This window comes from Apiospora kogelbergensis (assembly GCF_038363985.1).
Source record: "Apiospora kogelbergensis strain CBS 113332 chromosome Unknown utg000002l_segment0_segment0, whole genome shotgun sequence".
Lineage (NCBI taxonomy): Eukaryota > Fungi > Ascomycota > Sordariomycetes > Amphisphaeriales > Apiosporaceae > Apiospora > Apiospora kogelbergensis.
Window position 1 is genome coordinate 3,560,918 of NW_027117419.1, and position 18,720 is coordinate 3,579,637.

Genomic DNA, 18,720 nt, shown 5'->3' on the forward strand with positions numbered 1-18,720 from the left:
TTGCAGTCCAGAGAGGCGATGTAAAGAAAGCCAATCCTTTGCCTTGAGTTAAAAGGAGCCAAAGCAGGACGGGGACGAATTATCGTGAGGACCTGCACCTCCTTTATAACACTTTTGTATTTATTCAACGTTGTTGATATTACGTCTCTTCTATCTACTATACAACAGCGTGGCGTATACTCGCGCCAGTTGTCTTCCAGTGACGGGCCGATTGCGCCAGTCAAGGTCCCTTGATACTCACGAATGATTCCGATCTCCTATGATTCCAGCACAAGGCAGGCATCGGATCCGGGGTCCAGCCCCATGTACAACAGCTGAAGTAGTCTGACGTTGCCGCGCATGGAGTATCATCTGCCCCTAGAGCATATTTAGATCGGCATAGATGAATACAAAAAGGGCAAGCCCCCCAAAAGCTAAGTCATTCGGTCGACTCTCCAGCTTGGTCAAGAAACAACCACTCGTCTGATCCAACGATTATGCCAAAGGAACTACCCATCATACAATGTATTAGCTATGACCAAGGCTGAGCTCATCGACAAATAATATCTGTATAGTATGGCGAGGATGACGGATGCCAAGGTGATTTGGATTCCAGTCACGGCTGATTACGACCGTGGACATCTCCGCGCCATGCTCTTGTTGTCACATTCACATTCGCGGAATCAACCCAGGAGGCAAGTCCTTGTGTTAGCTGCGGCAGGGAGATGCGTGCGCATCCCTTTGTACACAGCCTTACCAAAGCCACAGCCGGCTAGTCATTACGGATACCTGACTCTGTTTTCTCCGCGGAAGCAAGCGCCGCCCGCGGGGCTCTTCGGGTACCGGCATGGTAATTTCGGCCGATGGATACCTAGCTTGATTTCGTCCGAGAGAGTGAGTACTTGCCGGATTCATTAGCTGAATCTCGGAGGTTGATGCCTATAATGGAGATCGGAAGAAGACTCGCTTGGACAGTCTGAGCTTCCAAAGGCCCTTCCTGTTTCCGATGGCATTTTGCTGCCATATGACGGATCACACAGAGCCTATTCCACGACCAACAAACTCAAAGTTATGAAACTACCACTAATAGGGGCATTTGTCGGGAAACGACTTTTCGAATACTTAGATGACTGGCCTTCGAACAGCGTCAACGAAAATAATATCCATAGCGATAGACTTGTTGGGGATTCTAAGCATGAGCCCATATTGCCCATCGGCTTATCTATGAGTTGGGTACATTACTCGTCAATGACAGATGACGGCGCTATCCAGCACAGTCCGGAGAGAGGCAGCTAGAATATGATAGCTATCGATGTGGCAAAATACCGACCCGAGCAGTCAACCCCCTGAATCGAGTACCGTCTAACGAGCCAGAGTATCGGTCTGCTATGCCCTGCGACTATTTGGAGTCGCGCTCTTCGTGGCCACGAACCACCCCCGATAGTGCTGCCTGCCCCGAAGGGTTTTCTGGAGCCAACGAGCCGAAACAGCAATCAAGTCTTGGGTCGTGCAATGCATTCGCTGCTGTTCCAGGAGGTGATCTCGGCGACTCCAGACGGCTGTGGGTGCTCCGGCAACCGAGTTGTGTCCATGCCACGCTTCCCGCCTTCGATCGTCACTGCAGGCTCGTCGCCTGTTCACATGTGACCATCTCCTCGCTTGACAGGGACGGGGAAGAGTAGCGGGTAGAAAGGAGCCCAAGTAACCAGGCCTTTGTTACCTCTAAGCTGACGATCAAAACATCAAACACGCGCGAGTACTCGCATGGCTCGGACGAGTGAGGTGCGAACCTTGTGCGCAAGGCTTAAGAAAAGAGTCGATGTTTCACGCCGATAGTTGGTGATATCAAATACTTGTTTCCCGCCGGCGTTTGGGACGTACGTAGTACAAGTACCACTAGATAGTTCTCGAGATAGACTCCTCGACCCGCCATTCCCCGGAGGCCGGTTTGACTCGAACAGATCGGACGATCAGGGACCAACGTGGGTGTGATCCTGCCCGTCTGGTTTCTTCTTTTACTCTTTTGTTTTGACAACCGCCTGCCGACGACGACGACACGTGGTTGAGTGGCACGAAAAGCTGAGACACGCACGCCCCCTCCCTCCCAGGAGGCGCGCTGTCAAGTTGGGCACCTAGCATGTTGCGTGAACCCTGATTGCACGTGGCGAGCCAACGGTATTGGCAGGCGAGAAAAAGACTTGAACATACTAAACGCCTATAGCATCAGCTCATATGATATGAGACGTGACTCGGACCAAATACCGACATCTACCAAGCTTTTGTGCTATCAAACGGCTTGCACTCGCGCGACAGAGGCCATGCTGTGCCGCAAACAAGTATGGAGATCAATCACGCCTGGAAAGGAGGCTCTCGTGGTCATACAAATCTCCTTGATAATCGAGTAATCTCTAAACTTAGCCAGGCGAGCAGCAGCAAGGTACCGAAGTCACACGAGTCAGCCAAGAGCCACACGGAACATCGCTTCATCTCATTTCCCCAAACAATGCCAGACAAGCCCGAAAGAGGCAGAACATAGCCAAGGGCCCGTCGCACACACAGGTCGTTGTTAGGGAAGAGAGGGTAGGTGGTAGGTGGTAGGTGGTACGGAGTACTACAGAACGAAGGCTCCGGCGTACAACCTCGTCGTCTCGCTTGCAAAACAGCCAAGCGTCGGCCAGCAGCTGTGCCATGTGCACACCATCCAAAGTGTAATCGGTCAGCCACGATGTGATTTGATCGAGGAATCTATGTGTACATATTGAAAATAGGGGCTGACCGGTCTGGTACAAAGCGCTTCCGTCGTTGCAGACCCCCTAACGGAACGTTTGTCGGCCGAAAAGCAGATCCGGCGCTCTCGGATGAACGGATCGCGCGTTACATAGTAGAGATATCACAGCCGATAGGCATCCCTAGTCCCCCCTCCCCTTCCCGCAAAAGCCTCCATTGTACTACCGGGACCAGAGACGAATTGCTGCTCGAATCTGCAATGAGATCATGCGTATGTCGTGCACCACTGGATGCCTAGATGCTTGCTTTCGACGTCGAGCCAGAAGGTCGAGCTTCATTCACTTCTGCCTCTCCCGTCTGCGCCTTGACGTTTTCCGTCCTGGGTACATGGATCGGCATGTCTCGTTGCTAAAAAGAGCTGCGTCACACACCGACAACTTCGCCATCGAAGGGGATTGACCACCGGTTGGCGAACAAGTGCAACAAGACCCCCCCGAAATGTTACGTAGATACAGATAAGCAACACAAAAGGTTCGGTTCGAATATGCGATCGCCTCACACTGTGCGCATCAATCAATATTTGTTTGTTAAACCCCCTTCCCCCCAACTATACATATGTAGACGCACGCGCTCAGCTAGCGAGAGGCACCACTACTTACTGGAAGCAGTAAGAGACGGCGCGCAGAAAACGGCGCGGACTGTTCAGCTTGCACACTTGGCCGGGGGGGTTGCTTGCCACGTGGGAGTACAACCATGTTCATGACGGATGGCGTTACTGTATGATCTGCATTTTTGACCCGTCCCGTCGTCGTGTGGCCAGCCGGCCATCATTCCATCCATCCATCCCAATCCCAGCCAACCGACCAACCACTGTTGCCCAATCGGCCAATCTGCCCGGCCACCGCTCTCTGCCTTGTTCCCTCCTCCTCTCTGAGCGGATGCGACTCTACAGGAGTGGCATCTGTTGCCAATGCCGATGCCAAGTGCCCCCGTCGAGTCAGTCAGTGAGGGGAGCGTTCAGTCCAATGACTTATTGTTCGATGTTCAGCACTGCCGTGCTATTGCTATTACGACCGTACTATCAGCACCGCTAGAAGCCTCACGCGTCCACAACTATGTAGGCATGGGCGTTTGGTCTCGCTTGGCGTTCGAATTCGGGATCCCCTTTTTGCAACTTCGCGTGGTGCATGGGGCGGGCCCTTGGGTTAGGCGGTGAACGGGAAAAGCAACAATCTGGATTTGTTTGCCAGTTATCACCGAGGGCTAGCGCTAATGCCATGCAGCTATTCCTTAGCAGCATTTCCACGTTTTCCTCTTTGGCGAGGAAACTGGGGACATCATCATCTGGCCATGTGCGGCTGTGCGGCCTACATACACACATACATACCGAGGCTCGTAGCTGTGTGAAGTGTGGTCTGCTTCTCGTTGAGGGACATCTCTATCAACATGCTCAAGCGTGGACGGGCAGTATTGCCACCGTCATCAATGTTATCATTGCTGATAATAATAGCAGTTATCGCTCTATAGGGTCACCACGCCGAAGTCGGTTTTGCGCCTACTGGATCTGACTGTACATACGCTAGATGCCCACTCCTGATGGGAGGGGTAAGTATTGCAGGTAAAGGAAAGCCTGGCCAGAAGCCTGGCCTCCAAGTCACGGGTAAGGCTAGCCCTCCGGTGGGAGGATGCCCATGCTGTAAAATGAAGACCGTTACGGCAACAGTTGACGCCGCCGTGTGCTGGATGACCGTGGCTTTCTGTACTATCAGTCGTCGTTTGATCGTCCACACGACTAACGGGATGACGATCAAACTTCTTCTACCCGTGTCTTCTGGAATCCGAGACAGGCCACCCAGGAAATTACATAGTCCAGTCCAGTCCGGTCCGAGGCCACAGTTGGAGAATCTGACGTTGGGGTGATGCTTGTACGATTGCTCGTTGCGAGAGAAGAGCGGCAAGTGAAAGTACCACCACTACCGTGAAGATTTTGTTGAGGGGTAAAGTCGGTGCAAAGACGGCATCGTACGATTTCCTTGGGAATGGTCTGCTTTTGGCAAAGGACTTAAGGCAGGCTCCATGTGCTTTTTGCAGGTGGGCACATGGGCGATGAACCAGGGCCCCCCGTGGCTAATGCTACATCATACATACATACAAGTAGTCTCGAGCGACTTGGGGGTGGGATCTTCCTGATTTGATAGACAGATAGAGTACCAAGGATGGACAGATGCATGCCATGTTAGTGCGGCACCGTTCCGTTCAATCGAGGGTTGCCAGTTGCCAATTGCGTCTCTACATACGTACGGAGCAGCACCTTGGGCGGTTTGCTGTGTGCCGAGCCCAGATTCTGGATGCCCTATGTTATGCGGCAGAGATAGAATGCCGGGTCAGACGAGAAATATGACGTATGCTGCGCCGTACCAACGAACTGCGGCCAGAACATGGGATCCGACAATGATCGACCTCTGAATTCGGACGTATATGTATGCATGTATGTATTTGAAGGAGACAGGCATCCTTCTGGGCGTGTTGGTACTGTGACAAGCCAACTGCCAGATTGACGATCCGAGCAGACTGGGACTGTTGCTAGCTGCTAGTTGCTAGTCCAGTGTCCACACAAACATGTTATGGAGACCTCGACTAATCCGTACACGTACTGACCGAGCTGACCTGAGAGAAAAAAAAGTATCGCCTTAGTGCGACGGCGAAGCCGTACAGAGGGTACTGCAGAGGGAACAGAGGAATAGGAGTGCGGCCGACCATGTGGAACGCTAGCGCCGAGCGCCTGGATGAGCTTTGGCGCCGTTGCGGTGCTAGATGCCTTGATGCGTCCATCCAGCGACGAAGCGCTTGGCCGTCTCTCCTGCCCGTCGTGCCCGTCGTGCCCGTCTTGCCCGTCTCTGTGGTGTCGGTGCTGGGCTCTAGGCTCCTAGCCCTGCCCCCACGGTTGGCTGGCTTGTGGTTGAGGCTGCATCATCGTCGTCGGCATTGTCCGTCTCATCCAATAGCACGTTTTCTTCACCAGGCGGTGGCGGGATCGCAATAGTTATCCCAGTTCCACTCGGGAGGTCGGTCTCGAGCCGAAACTGAAAATCTTACGAGGACAAGGAACCTCGGCCTTCTTCTCCAATGGTGAACCTAATGCAGAACGAACCTTTCTGCACTGCATGACAGGCATTGGCAATTGGCAATTTGGGCTCCTACTTGCAGACGGTCTATGTACGATCTGGTTACGGACATCTTTTGTCAGCATCCAGCTGTGTAAGCAACCGTTTCCGGCGGGGGTCGAACTCTACCGCCACGTCCACGTGGGTTCTATTCTCTATCTGCAGGGGGTGGTGCTCTCGTCTTCACGTATGTGATAACCACATGCTTCTTTCGCCTTCATGTGTTATGCGAGGTAGCAGATTGGAATAAGAAACACTTGCTAGGCTTGAGTTAGACATCCATGTAATACACGCCATTAAAGCTGTCCATGTCGCACCCTCCGTGTTTCTGCTCTGGTTCCATGTTCACTTACACATCTACAGCGTACTCACTCTACACACGCCCCAAAGACCATTGGGCGTGATGGGATCGGGATTAGATTAAAAGGGGGAAAAAGTGGCTGGCAGCTTGAAAGGCAGGAATACCGGGTTGACAGCCCAGGCAGGGCGCAGTAGATCCTTGTAGATCCAGCCCCGAGAAGTCACAATTATATCATCCCATGGCGCTTCTCTCCGAGTTTCATGGCCTCGAGGAAAACCTTGGTCGGCTCGTGGAAGGAAAGCTCACTCAACTGCCGTACCGCCGCTTTGCACCGGGTTCCCAGGATGGCCCGGGAAACAAACAAAAATACATGGCTCCATCCATTCCTTCCACCGCATGTTCTACGGTTTCTAATGCGCAAGGCGTAACCTTTCAGCTTTTCAGCTGGGGGCACAAGGGTATGATGAACCCTGAGCTGACGCGGGCTCTCTGGGCTTGTTTGGTCTCTTCGGCCTTGCCGTGCCCCCCACGTCCGTTGCCGAGACTGGGAATTCCACGGATTCCTGTAGATTGTTAGATTGTTAGATTTATTATTAGGCTGCACCAGGTAAATCCCGAAGGAAGAAATTCGAATTTGTGGCGTGGCGACAGGAATTACCTAGCTCTGAAAAGAAAAAGAAAAGGTTCGAAACGGAGAACGTCACACAATGGGGACGGACGGCGGACACTGTCCAATTTGTTCAAAAGGGCAAATGCTTTTTTTTCTTCTCCTTCGGGCCTCTGAAACTTGGTCGCTTCACGCTCTAGGGCCTTCTTTGATGATGCCTGCGCGTAGGGCGTAGGGCCTAGGGCGCATGTAGGGGCAGCACCAAACAGGCGCATCGGCACTGACAAATGCTGCTGCTGCTGCTGTCACAACGCCAAATCAAAAACTAAAACAAGCCCCAATACAGCTGGGATAGGCGCACCATCCCAACCCCATGGACACAATTCACGGGGGCAAACGCGTAGAAGTTGATCCAAACCAATTTTGCAAAAAAGGTAAAAAGCAATAACCACACTTCTGGAGTCTCAGACCGCAAAGAAACGAGATTAGAGGACCATGGAGACATTCTAGAAACCTTGGAGACGCATGTCGTGATGGGTGATCCGGGGTTCAAAGTTTCAGGCTATTGGTGATTATGCGAGATGCGGCCAACGAACGACATTCCGGAACAATTCTATTAAAGTCAATTCATCCTGGGCGCGGCGGGCTGCGGGCTGGCTGGCCACGAGGAGACCCTGTCTCCCGCCATGTTTTGCCCAGGGTGACACTCCAACGGGTGTTTGTGATAGATTGGATGCCCCAGCCCAAGGGGTCAGAAACAAGGAAAGAGTGCGACAGCGAGGATGGAAAAGTAAAAGAATTGGAGATGACAAGTGTGTCGGGCACGCAGACGACGTCGCCGGAAGCGGAGAACAACCCAATAGGCTGGAACTGTGAAATGTTTCTGGTTGGTGAAATGAACAGCCACGAGGCGTCATAGCCACCAATCCTCCTTTGCGACATGTCATCCAGAGCCGTGATATATTAGGCACGGCTGCGGTTTCGTAATCTTGAGGATTCCAATGCAGAGTTGGCAGGATGTGGAATGGAGCAGTATGTACATATCAGAGGATGCCGAGACACGTGCTTTACTACAATTCAATTGCTGTTGGGGACCTTTGGATTTGTGGATTTGCAGCCGGCAGCCCGGGGTCTTCGGGAGGGTTCTTCGTAGGTTCATGCCAGCACACTCTCCTTGCGTGCTATAGTGCTTAGGCAAGAGCCAATCCGAATGCATGCTTGCTGGCCTAAGCCAGTCAGGCAGCAGTTGCCTGAACAAGGGTCTCCTCAAGCTACTAATACGGTGATGCGGATGCGCCTGCCAATAGCTACGAAGGCCAGCTGTTTATAGGCGGCCCCGTACCAGAATATACAATCGCATAGTCTTTGGGGGTCAGGACTATCTCCACCCCTGCTTGGAGCCCTCCGTATCTGTTCTCTTTTGTTCAGCAGCAAAGCCGAACGCGCGTCAGGAACAACGTGTGCAATCTCCCAAATCCTGAGCCGGCTCTATGTATCTATCTCTCTGTCGGTTGGTCGTACAAGCTACGGTGTCTTTGGCTAGCAGCCGCCAAGCTCTGCATGCCTACTTGCCAACGCCCTGCCCACTTGGCTACTGGTTTAAGCAGTCAATTGGTGAGATGGCTAGAAAGATGGCCAGCCGCCCCGGGGTATGAAGCGTGAGCCTATACCGGAACCAGTTTGACCTTTCGGACGTAATCCCTGCTGGCCACGCGCTGATCCGTCCGAGCTGGCATTCCTTCCGCCAGTCGGTTTCGCACTGGCGAGAAAAGAACCGCCGTTGATAGTGGTTAGAGTGAGGATATCTGGAAGTGAAAGTACCTACCTAACCTCGTCCGCCGTCGCATAGGCGGTGGGGACTCAGGGCAGTGCGTGGAACCTACTTGCATGCATCTTGCATCTTTCGAAAACACAGTGGCTTCTTAACTCAGCTGCTTACCCTGCATACTTATGGATGATATGTGTATGCAGAGTGGCATCAGTGATCACTAATTAAGCATCATGTAATAGTTTTTCTCCCGTGAGATAAATAACTAATGGGTTGGTAGCTTACTCGGCATCAGACGTTTCAAATGGACTGGCAGACCCGACAAATCGGTAGGATGCAGAGAATACAGACAGGCCAGCTGTATGCCGAACAATTGAGAGTACTACGAAACGGCCCATTAATACGTAAATAGAGTAGAGCACGCCACCGTCTTCGCCCACCTAACTTGTCGGGACATTGTCATGCTTCCAGATTCACTGTAAGATATCAGGGAGTGGATGACCTAGTCATGATTAGTAGGACGTGTATTAGTAGCATGTTTACCAGCTATTTGGTACAGCTGAATAGTCCGTCCGTATTAGATTTCTTCGCTCTGTCGAGCCAGCCGATGTAGTTGGCGCGTTGATATGAACATCGATACTTGAATAGGGGTCCTGCCTGGTGCTACTGCTAGTTCGTTGGGTTTTTTTGGGTTTCCTTTTTTTTAATAAAAAAACCACCAAAAAAAGGGGGCGTAGAATAGAAGCGTCCAAGACGTTCGGCTCTCGGTAAGAGGAGGTGGGAAGAGAGGGACGAAAGATGATTTGTGACGAGCACTAATGAAATGTTACACAACTCCTCGAATGGGTGGACCAATCGAGGAACGCTTGGCTGCCACAATCAATGCTGCATGAAGATCTGACCGGACACATGGCACATGGGCATGCTTCCACTAAGACCCCATCATAGCCACGCGAAACAAGGACGTTGGTGGGAGGCGTTTGCGAGAGGCTGGGCTGCTCAGCCAACCAATGAGCGAGAGAAGAGGGTCAGGTGCCTATGTATCCATCTCCCACTTCGCACCGTACATAACGATCTCCTCCTCATCAAGCGGTCTACCGGGGGTTCTATCGGATGAGTGAGTAATATAGTAGTCTGACTGTGCCATAATGGGCAATCCACCCTTTGAGATTCCCCGATGGCGCAATTGTCAGATATGGATGCTGTATATGTAGTGTTCCCAAGACTACCAGTACATGAACGGGTGCTGGCTACCCTCACAACACTGCAATCTTCTTAAGAAACGACGGCCCCCGACGCAACCCGGGAGGGAAAGGTGCATGCATTGTAGTGTGATTTGTATGGCATGCAGCAAAACGTATTGGGCAGGAGTACGTCAATCGAAGGTGGTGCATGGGCACTGCTAGGCACTGTACGTGCAGTATACGTGTACGGCAGTTGGACTGATGACTAACATACGAGAGCGAAATGAAACCTCCAGGGCCATCAAAGGGTATCTTTCTTCCATATCAGTTGATCCACTCAATGGGACAGGGGGACGCATGTATGTACGTGTATGTACAGAGTGAGGGAGGGAGAGGGCGAGAAACGACATATGACTTTTTGTATGTGCGAGCGGGTGTGAAGTCGAGGAAGGACAGCGGTGCGGCGGCCAGACGCAAGCGGCGAGCAGCGAAGGGGCGAGAGCATCCACCGGGCCGCCGGGTTCTTCAGTCTTGACATTGTTTTCATGCGTTATTCAGCGAGGACCCGCTGTTCCTTACAAAATGCCCGAATATAGACATTCAGCTAAGTCAGATGGCTAGAGTGTATCCGACCTGTACGTCTGGATGATTAACCAAATCAAATCACGGAGGGTCTGACCTGACTGTGTGCTACAGCTATGTACGTCCATTAATGTGCTGACTGTGTTCTTCTTTGCCGAAGGAGGGGGGTCATGGAGGACGGGGAGACTCAGAGACACCGAGATGGCCAAGCAGGTGGACAGTGCAGAGAAAAGGAAAAGGAAAAAAAAAGAACACTGAAGGTTGAAGGGCGCTAGGAGAGACCCCACCCCAAAAAAGCCATGCCGCCATGCCACACCCATGCATTCAATCCACATGGTCATCCACTTTTTGCGTGCGCTGCTTGCAGGCATTTCTCGTTTTTTTCGTTGTTTTTTTGCGTGTCCTCCCCCCCCTTCCGCAACCCAGCCCACATGGGACCCTAAGCATCCACCCACCTAATCTATCTATGAGGTACCGTCGTAGCAGTCCGTCTATACGAAGTTCCGTTACGGTACATGATCAACTGCAACACTCACAACACTTCACCTGTTGCGTTGCCAGCCGGCTATAACCCTCGTGCTGTATTATTGCTCTGTTCTAGCTGGGCCTAGCCTCAACCGCCCCCTCCCCCCGTTCAGTCTGTGTGTGCATGTACATACATATGACCAGAAAGGAGCAAAACGCAAGAGGACGAGGAGGAGTTGGAGGAAGTCGAAGAGGAGCAGTTAGGAATAGTCCATAGACCTATATCCTGTATTAGCTAGCCAGGAAAGTCAGCACAGGCATCCCATCGCTAACTACACCCAGTAGAAAAATTCCAGTCCGCCAGTCCATCCAACAAAACCATGGGCAATTTTTCCATCGTAGTTCGATTTCTATTCCATCCATTGTTCAACCAAGCCTGCCAGGAACTAGGTACACTCCATTCCCCTAGCTGCCTGCTACCCAAATCGTCCGTTTCTTATTGCTGTTAGTAGTTCTGGCCCTGGCCGCGCTGGGAATAGGACTACCACACACGCCCCCCCCCCCTCTCCCCTTTCATAGCGGCGACCCCCCCCAATTCCCACACCCCTCTCTTTCTCTTGTCTTCCTCGTCCCGTTCGCTCTTGCTTTTATTTAGTGCGCAGTTTTGAATCAAGTCGATGGGCCACCTTGTTTCATTTGACCGCTTCTGCCAACTAAAATCTACTATTACTCTGACCTACAATATCACACTACTCTTATTAGTTCCTCTCTTTTTTCTTTCTATTCTCCTAATAATGGTAGATGGCTGCTCTGCCTGGATCGGTTAAGGAACCTTTAGGACACCCTCCACCACCACCGCCGCCACCAACAGTAGAGACAGAACCAGAAACAACATCGCACACACCACCACCACCTTCTTCAACCACAAACAGACCGTCATCGGTCACGGCGACCTTGACAACAACAACCACAACCGCTCCGCCCGTATTAGCCGCATCTGCCTTTAGTTACAGCAGCAGCATTGACGCTAATAATACCAAAACCTCCTCCAGTCCCGTTGCAAAGCCGCCCAACTTGCAGCCTGTGTCAGATCTCAGTGAAGGCCCGACTAACAAACCACTACCGTCGCACAACCGTAACACCTGCGCCCCCGAGCCTGTCGCTGTTACCGCTGCCAGCAGCCCAAAGTTGTCTCTTGTTGACCACAACGCCGCCCGTCAACACCAATTGACCTCATCGACCGCCGGCCCAGCTTCCTCGACTTTGTCATTGCCCAAGTCGCAGCGGTCTTCGGGCGGAGGATTCTTTTCTTTGGCTTCTGCTGCATTCGAGAGGACCATTGGCCCGAAATCTCACCACAACCACACTCTTTCCTCGCCGGAGTCGCCTTCCGCAGAGCCCGCTGGTACTATCAGAGCTCGTCGTTCCGCCTCTACCCTGGGTGGACTTTCGCGATTGTCCGTTTCCCTCGACACATCATTCAGTTTTGGCAGCAACGGGGCGAGCAGTTCTCAGCAGGCTAGCCCGGAAAAACATTCCCGCTTGCAGTCTGCCACAGCTTCCCCGGCCTCGTCCAGCCCGCTCCTCGACGCAAAGCGCTCGAGCAAGGTGCCTCAATTGGGAGATCCCATTTCAAGGCCGTATTCAGAGGCGGACCCTAATACACCACTCCCTATTCGATTTACAGGGGCCAAAAACAAGATGCATCAGACAAGTTCAAGGTTGCTCCGTATGACGGATGACGACCGACCCTTCACTCGCGACTTCAAGGACTTATTCTCAACCCTCCTGGTCAGTCTGCTACCTCTGTCTGCTCACCGCGTGCGGTTAACGCGGGTTGAGCATACTTTCCTGTCCGAAGATGCCATCAATAATCTCGGCTCCCTCAAATTCTCCCAGTCCAACCGCATGCCTGACCCGAAAGACCCGTCCCGCATTGTTACCACGACGACAACTACGACGTTCTCTATGGCCAAGGACATGGCCCGATCTATATGTCAACGATTCGTCGATGCGAGGTTCATTCAGTCCGCCGACGGCAAGTTGCAACAAGTTTACACCATGAAAGGTTCGGTTTGGCAATTGACGCCTAAGGGCGTTTGCGTGCTGGATCGTTTCTGCAGCAGAAATGGAATACAACAGCGCCAGATTGGTGACTTGGTTGCCACGGGCGTCAGCTCATTGGTGATCCTGGAGAGGGATCCCCAATCTGACAAGATTGTCATGGACCGCGGCACCATGGAGGTTGTTTTCCGCAGGTTCATTGGGCACAACGGGTTAAACATCAAGTCGAGCGTCAGTTCCGCCGACTCGGACTCGTTGAGCGATTACAAGGACGGCCTAACGGGCGTTAAGATTGCAGGAGAGCGCAAAATCGCGGGCAAAACGTACAAGGACACTTTCACGGGCAAGGCTTGCTCCGATTGGCTGATTGACTGTTGCACAACTGTTGACCGCCGCGAGTGCCATGAGATGGCCTCCTTGTTTGTCGAGTATGACCTCATGGAGGTTATCCAGCAAGATCGCCAATTCATGGCATCGTCTCCTTCGGCCGCGATGTTCCAGCCCACTAAGAATGCGATATATCAACTGACTGCCCGAGGAAGAGACGTTGTCAACGGCGCTGGAGCCCGGGGTCGTTCTTCGGAAAGCGAAGGTATCGTGGCGTCGCGTCCGGGCGTCGCGCGTGATTCGAATACCCAGAGGCTCGACAAGATCCTGAGCGATGCTGCTCTGAGACTCTTATTCCGCGAGAACCTTCGGGAAACCCACTGCGAGGAAAACCTATCTTTCTACCTTGAAGTGGACGAGTTCGTACGTGGGTGCCGAGCCGCTATCAGAATAGCCCAGAAGAACCCCAATGCAACTTCAATGGACGGTATCAAGGAGATCATGGCCCAGGCGTATGGCATCTACAATGCCTTCTTGGCACCTGGCTCTCCGTGTGAGCTCAATATCGACCACCAGCTCCGAAACAACTTGGCAACCCGCATGACCAAGGCAGTTGGTCAAGATGTAGCCATGATCGACACGCTGCACGAGGTGACGGCTCTTTTCGAGGACGCTCAAAATGCTGTATTCAAGTTGATGGCAAGCGTAAGTGATAACTTAAACCCTCATCCTCTACCCAGTCCCGCTTCTCTTGTTATTGACCCTAACTGTCTCTTCAGGACTCGGTGCCCAAATTCCTGCGCAACGCCAAGTACGAAAACACCCTCAAGAACTACGACTTCGATGCGAACCCCAGCGGTAGCGGCGGTTCTCGACTTCCCGAAAGAAGTCAAAGTCGTTCGAACCGGAAGTAAAAAGGACGATTTAGCCCACGGCTCAAAGCGCCTGCCTATCCGAGACGATTGTTCCCCGGCCCAGCCCAGCGCGGTATGACGCATGCGATACTAGAGCCTGAGCACCAATGCAGTCGCTCGGACTCGCATTATAGTTGAGCGGCGGAACGAGATGTCGATTATCCTAGTCGGCTTCTCGCATCGAGCGTATGGTATTTATTTTACGGGATATCAATATTGAGAGCATACGTCGACACGCTTTCTTCACCATTAATACAACCAACCCTTGATTTATTCTCATCTATCCTTTAACCAAATATTCTTTTGTTGCTTTCTGGACACTGGCGTTCAAAGGATATATCAGCATAGAGACCCCATCATCGGCGTTTGAAGCAGCAGAGATTCGCGTCCGTTGGCTCGACCTGCTCTGCCCCACGTCGTTTTATGGAGGAGAATTCCACAATCGATCGGGGTGGTGACCGAGACTGTCCCCGCTGGCAAGAAGAAGCCTGAGCGCGACTGTCCAAGCTTCCGAGTAGAGAGTAGGCGACGTTGCAAGTAGTAGACGATGACCAGCATGAGCTTGGTGTTCAGAAGAGGATATGAGGCGACCAGGTTACCCGACAATCGAGCAAAGGCTCGATGGGGATCCAGCAACACGTCCGATACCCAGTATTGGCTCGGTTGTGTCAATATGGATCCACGCAGTTGGGCCCGGTCAGGTCCAGACTTAGAAGGACGTATAGAAATGATGGTAGCCAACGTCCAGCAGTGTGTTGGCGTGACGGCGCATGAAGAGATGGCAGGGCCTACAACAGGAGATTGTCCCTCGGAGCTCTTGGCAAATCTGTATGTACAACTTCTCATGGTGCCGGCTTCTAGGCCCTTGAATTGAAAAATCCAAATTCTACTCAGAAACGTGAAAATCACCGTTGGGAATGTGAGGTGCCGACCATGTTTGTTGCGGGTATACATGTCAGACGGGGGTTGGAGGGAGACTGTGACATTCCCCGAGATGGCTACAAGTAGTAGTTGTTGTTTGTTGTTGTGTCCGTCACAATTCAGCCGGGCCCATGGAGTGTTTTATTACGGATTCTCTACTTCGCCCCCTTTCCTCCTCCCTTGACTCAGCCAAGATCGTTTTAAGGGCGCATTTCCGGCACATGTCTGTCAACTATTCATCCACTGTTCCACACGGCTTTGCGTCTTCTCTCCCTGAGCTCTACCAAGTCACTCGTTTCTTTTCCAACTGAGCGCCTCGTCCTTGGCACTGTGCCCGGCAATATAACCTATCCACGAGCAAAGCCAGAACTCGCAGGAATTATTTTCCCAAGATAAAACCCAAACAAGCCAAGATGCAGACTCGCAACCTCCTCCTGCTGCCCTTCGTCTCGGGACTGGCCGCCGCCCAGTCCTCGAGCAACAGTGGTTCCGCCCCTCCTCCCACGCCTTCCTCTTCGTCTGCGAGCGGCGGCGGCATCGTCAGCCCGGTCACTTTCACCGGCCTTCGCTCCTCCACTGCTGCGGCCCCCACCACCATGAGAGGCAGCAGCAGCAGGATGATGAGCAGCCCCCCTGCGGCCAGCTCCATCTGGACCTACTATAACACCACCGTCGTAGCCACCACCGTCGTCAACCAGCTCGTCACGGTCTGCCCGACGGCCACCACCTACACCTTCAACGGCTGCGTCTACCCCGTCACGCAGGGCCAGACCCTGACGGTCACCAACTGCCCTTGCACCATCACCACGGTATGCTTCTCGTCCAGTGCCCCCCAATATGCTTCCTTTCTTCCATCCTTCCTAACCCCCTCCCTCAAGAAAGTCTGTGTATATTAATCATCGCCTACTAGACCAAACCGACCCTGACTTCGACGCTCTGCCCAAGCCCTACTGGAGGCAGCGGCCCCATGAACGGCGGCAGCAACAGCAGCCCCTCGGGCGGCGCCGTGGTGCCCCCTGGCATGAACAACGCCAACGGCACGCCTGGCATGCCTGGCATGCCCATGGGCGGCGCCAGCAGCAGCAACATGGCAACCCCCTCTTCGCCCACCGCCGTGCCCACCGCCGTCCAGGTCGCCGGTGCCCCGCAGCAGCAGAAGAGCCTGGCGGGTCTTGCGGTCGCCGTGGTTGGTGTTTTCGCTCTAGGCCGGCTGTAGAAGAGGGGAGATGAAACTTTTCTAGGTTTCTTTCCTCCCGCTCTTCTTATTTCGTTCTTCGCCTTCTTCTCCATCGTATTAGCCCCCTCCCCTCCATGTTTGTGACCCCGCTTGGAGGAAAGGACCTTTTCCATAGACGGGAAGACGCGGGCTGAGGACGTTATGACACCAATGCGTTGGATTATGCCGATTGCTAGTGAAGGGGATTTATGAGTGATGGAATAGACGGGTCATGATGATCTACGCGCGGTAGCTATGTTATGGACGGTGATACACGGAGACGGACTTATGATTAATGGCCATGACCGTGGGGCTTTTACTTTTTAATACCGATCTTTTCTGGGGAATGGGGTTCGCACAATAGATCTTATTCACTTCTAGGCATATAGTTATCCAATCTATTTTTCAACGAAAAACGACTGGGCGGCCACCTATCCAGCAGGGTCAGTTCGCTGTTGCTGTGCCTCCTTTTCCGAGGCTGTGAATGCCAGGTCAGTGATTAGTAGAATAGAAGGGTTCAGTTAAATTTACTCCTCGTTGTTTGGTACTCATTGCGCATTCGTCTCCTGATTTTCTCTATAAGCAAGGGGTATATAATGATATCTCTGTCTCCCCCGCCACCATGTCTCGCATCACCCTGCTTTCCCTGCGGGCTATTACCACCATAAACTCTCCGCATTCCCTGGAGTCTGACTTGGCCGGGTCTCAGCGTTAAGTTCCCTACGCTGTTGTCTCGCGACCACACTCTCCTGTTATTGCAGTTCCGCAATGTGTGGCCGCTCGGGTTGACTCTGTCCCTGGTTATGTTGCTGCTCAGCGAAGCCATCGTCGTCATTGAGCGGGCTCCGACTCATTGAGACCCCTCCTGGCTGCGATCGCCTTCTCCCCGGGGGTGCAGCGGCCAGCCGCCGTTCGCCGAGGACCAGCTGTCCTGGTGCGTGTGAAAGTACTGCCCCGACGCCAGCGAAGGGCAGAGCGTGTCTGGCGTCGTCGGGCTGATGGGGCTCAGGTTGGTCTCGCTGGCCGCCGCGCGGTGGCCGTACACGGGCGGGAGGTGGGCGGCGGCGTTGTCCAGGCGGCGCTGCCGCCGGGCGACGGCTGTTGCTGTTGCTGCCGCTTGTTGGCTGTCGTAGTCGCCGCCCTGCCCGTAGACGCCATCGTTTAGGACGTTGACACCGCCGCCATTTGCGGCGCTGCCGTCGGGGCCTCGAGCCCCCTCTGTCTGCGCTTTGGCGCGTTCCGCGATATTCTCAATCACTTTGGTGTGGGCTTTGGATAACGTCTTCCGGACGAAACCAGCCATCAGAAAATTGCATCGTAGCTCGACATCCTGGTGAGTGCCGACAGCAAAAGGCAAAATGACGTCAGCGCGTCGATCGGGACAAAGTTTCCCACCCAAAAGACGGCGGAACAGTTCTGGATGAAATGGGGCAACAGAGCAAGAAAAAGAAGACTCGACATGAAGCTTGAGACTTGCAAGCAGCGGGAAAAGGAGGGGGGAAGAACATACCTCGCGAATGTACAAACCCTGGTGGGGTGCGCCGAGGCCCAGCTCGACGGGCTCGACAGGCTCTCCGGGCAGGGTGCCGCCAAGGGTCCAGCGGTTGCGGATGTCGGTGCCCATGGGCGCGTAGACGTGGGTCTGCAGGCCGTGGCGCAGGTCGAGGAAGGCGGCGGCGTAGGTCAGCTCGCCCTTGATGCCCGGCAGGTACGTGATCATGTCGGTCATGCTCCACCAGGTGCAGCCGGCGCCGCCCGCCTCGGGGGACGCGCGCTCGTCGTCGGGCGCATAGGCCGGCGGCTCGGGCAGCCGGTGCCGCTCGATGACGAGCGGGTTCAGGTCGATCATGGCCTCGTGGTCGTGCAGGAAGCCCAGCGCCGCCTCGCGCGACACGCCCGCAGGGAGCGGCGTCACGTTGGTGAATGTGGTGCGCTTCGACATTGGTTGGATGTGGGAAAAGAAGGTGCTCTCAAGCGGGATCCATGCGAAACGAAACAAATCACTATTAGTAAATGGCCAGCCCGGATCAAAGTGGATCTGATGACGAGGCAATATAACACAACCAAACCGACATGAACAAAGAATAGGGTCACGGAATGTGAAGGTCGAGAAGCTTGGACGTTAGTGCTGTTTCAGCGCGTCGAGTTGGCTGTCGGGAAGGACGCCAAGGGCCAATGCTGCTTGGAACTTACGGCCGTCCGTCTATGCGAACCAGAACCCGATGCCACGCACGAGAGCAGACACGCATCTGCCAAGCTCCATCTCGATCGTCGTCGCCGTGGTAGCTTATATTGAAAGTGCCAACATGCCCGATCCCTGCGTCGATCGCTCAGGAGGGGACCGAACGTCCTTTTCCTGGACGAATCACAGCGTCGACGAACACGGCGCGGCCATGGGATTGAGGCATGACAACCGCCTCGTTGCTGCATTGGTTATATTTATTAAGCCATGCGTGCAACGGGACAGACCGTTGCGACCATTCCACACATCTTGTTGGTCA

At 53.5% G+C, this 18,720-nt stretch overlaps 3 protein-coding genes across 3 annotated transcripts; 2 read left to right on the plus strand and 1 right to left on the minus strand.

Annotated features, from left to right (window-relative positions):
• Positions 1–11,710: 11,710 nt before the first annotated feature.
• On the plus strand, positions 11,711–14,082 carry PG998_004077 (Developmental regulator flbA; the record flags this gene model as incomplete). Its single annotated transcript, XM_066870895.1, has 2 exons — positions 11,711–13,873; positions 13,948–14,082. Coding segments are annotated over 2 exons (2,298 nt in total), but the record flags the coding sequence as incomplete, so codon positions are not given.
• A 1,334-nt stretch (positions 14,083–15,416) lies between these two features.
• On the plus strand, positions 15,417–16,219 carry PG998_004078 (uncharacterized protein; the record flags this gene model as incomplete). Its single annotated transcript, XM_066870896.1, has 2 exons — positions 15,417–15,812; positions 15,914–16,219. 2 exons carry the CDS (start codon positions 15,417–15,419, stop codon positions 16,217–16,219), a joined length of 702 nt encoding a protein of 233 aa, XP_066734646.1.
• Positions 16,220–17,069: 850 nt separating this feature from the next.
• PG998_004079 (uncharacterized protein) lies at positions 17,070–18,161 on the minus strand (the record flags this gene model as incomplete). The annotated part of the gene is made up of 1 exon (XM_066870897.1): positions 17,070–18,161. One exon carries the CDS (start codon positions 18,159–18,161, stop codon positions 17,070–17,072), a length of 1,092 nt encoding a protein of 363 aa, XP_066734647.1.
• Positions 18,162–18,720: the final 559 nt, after the last annotated feature.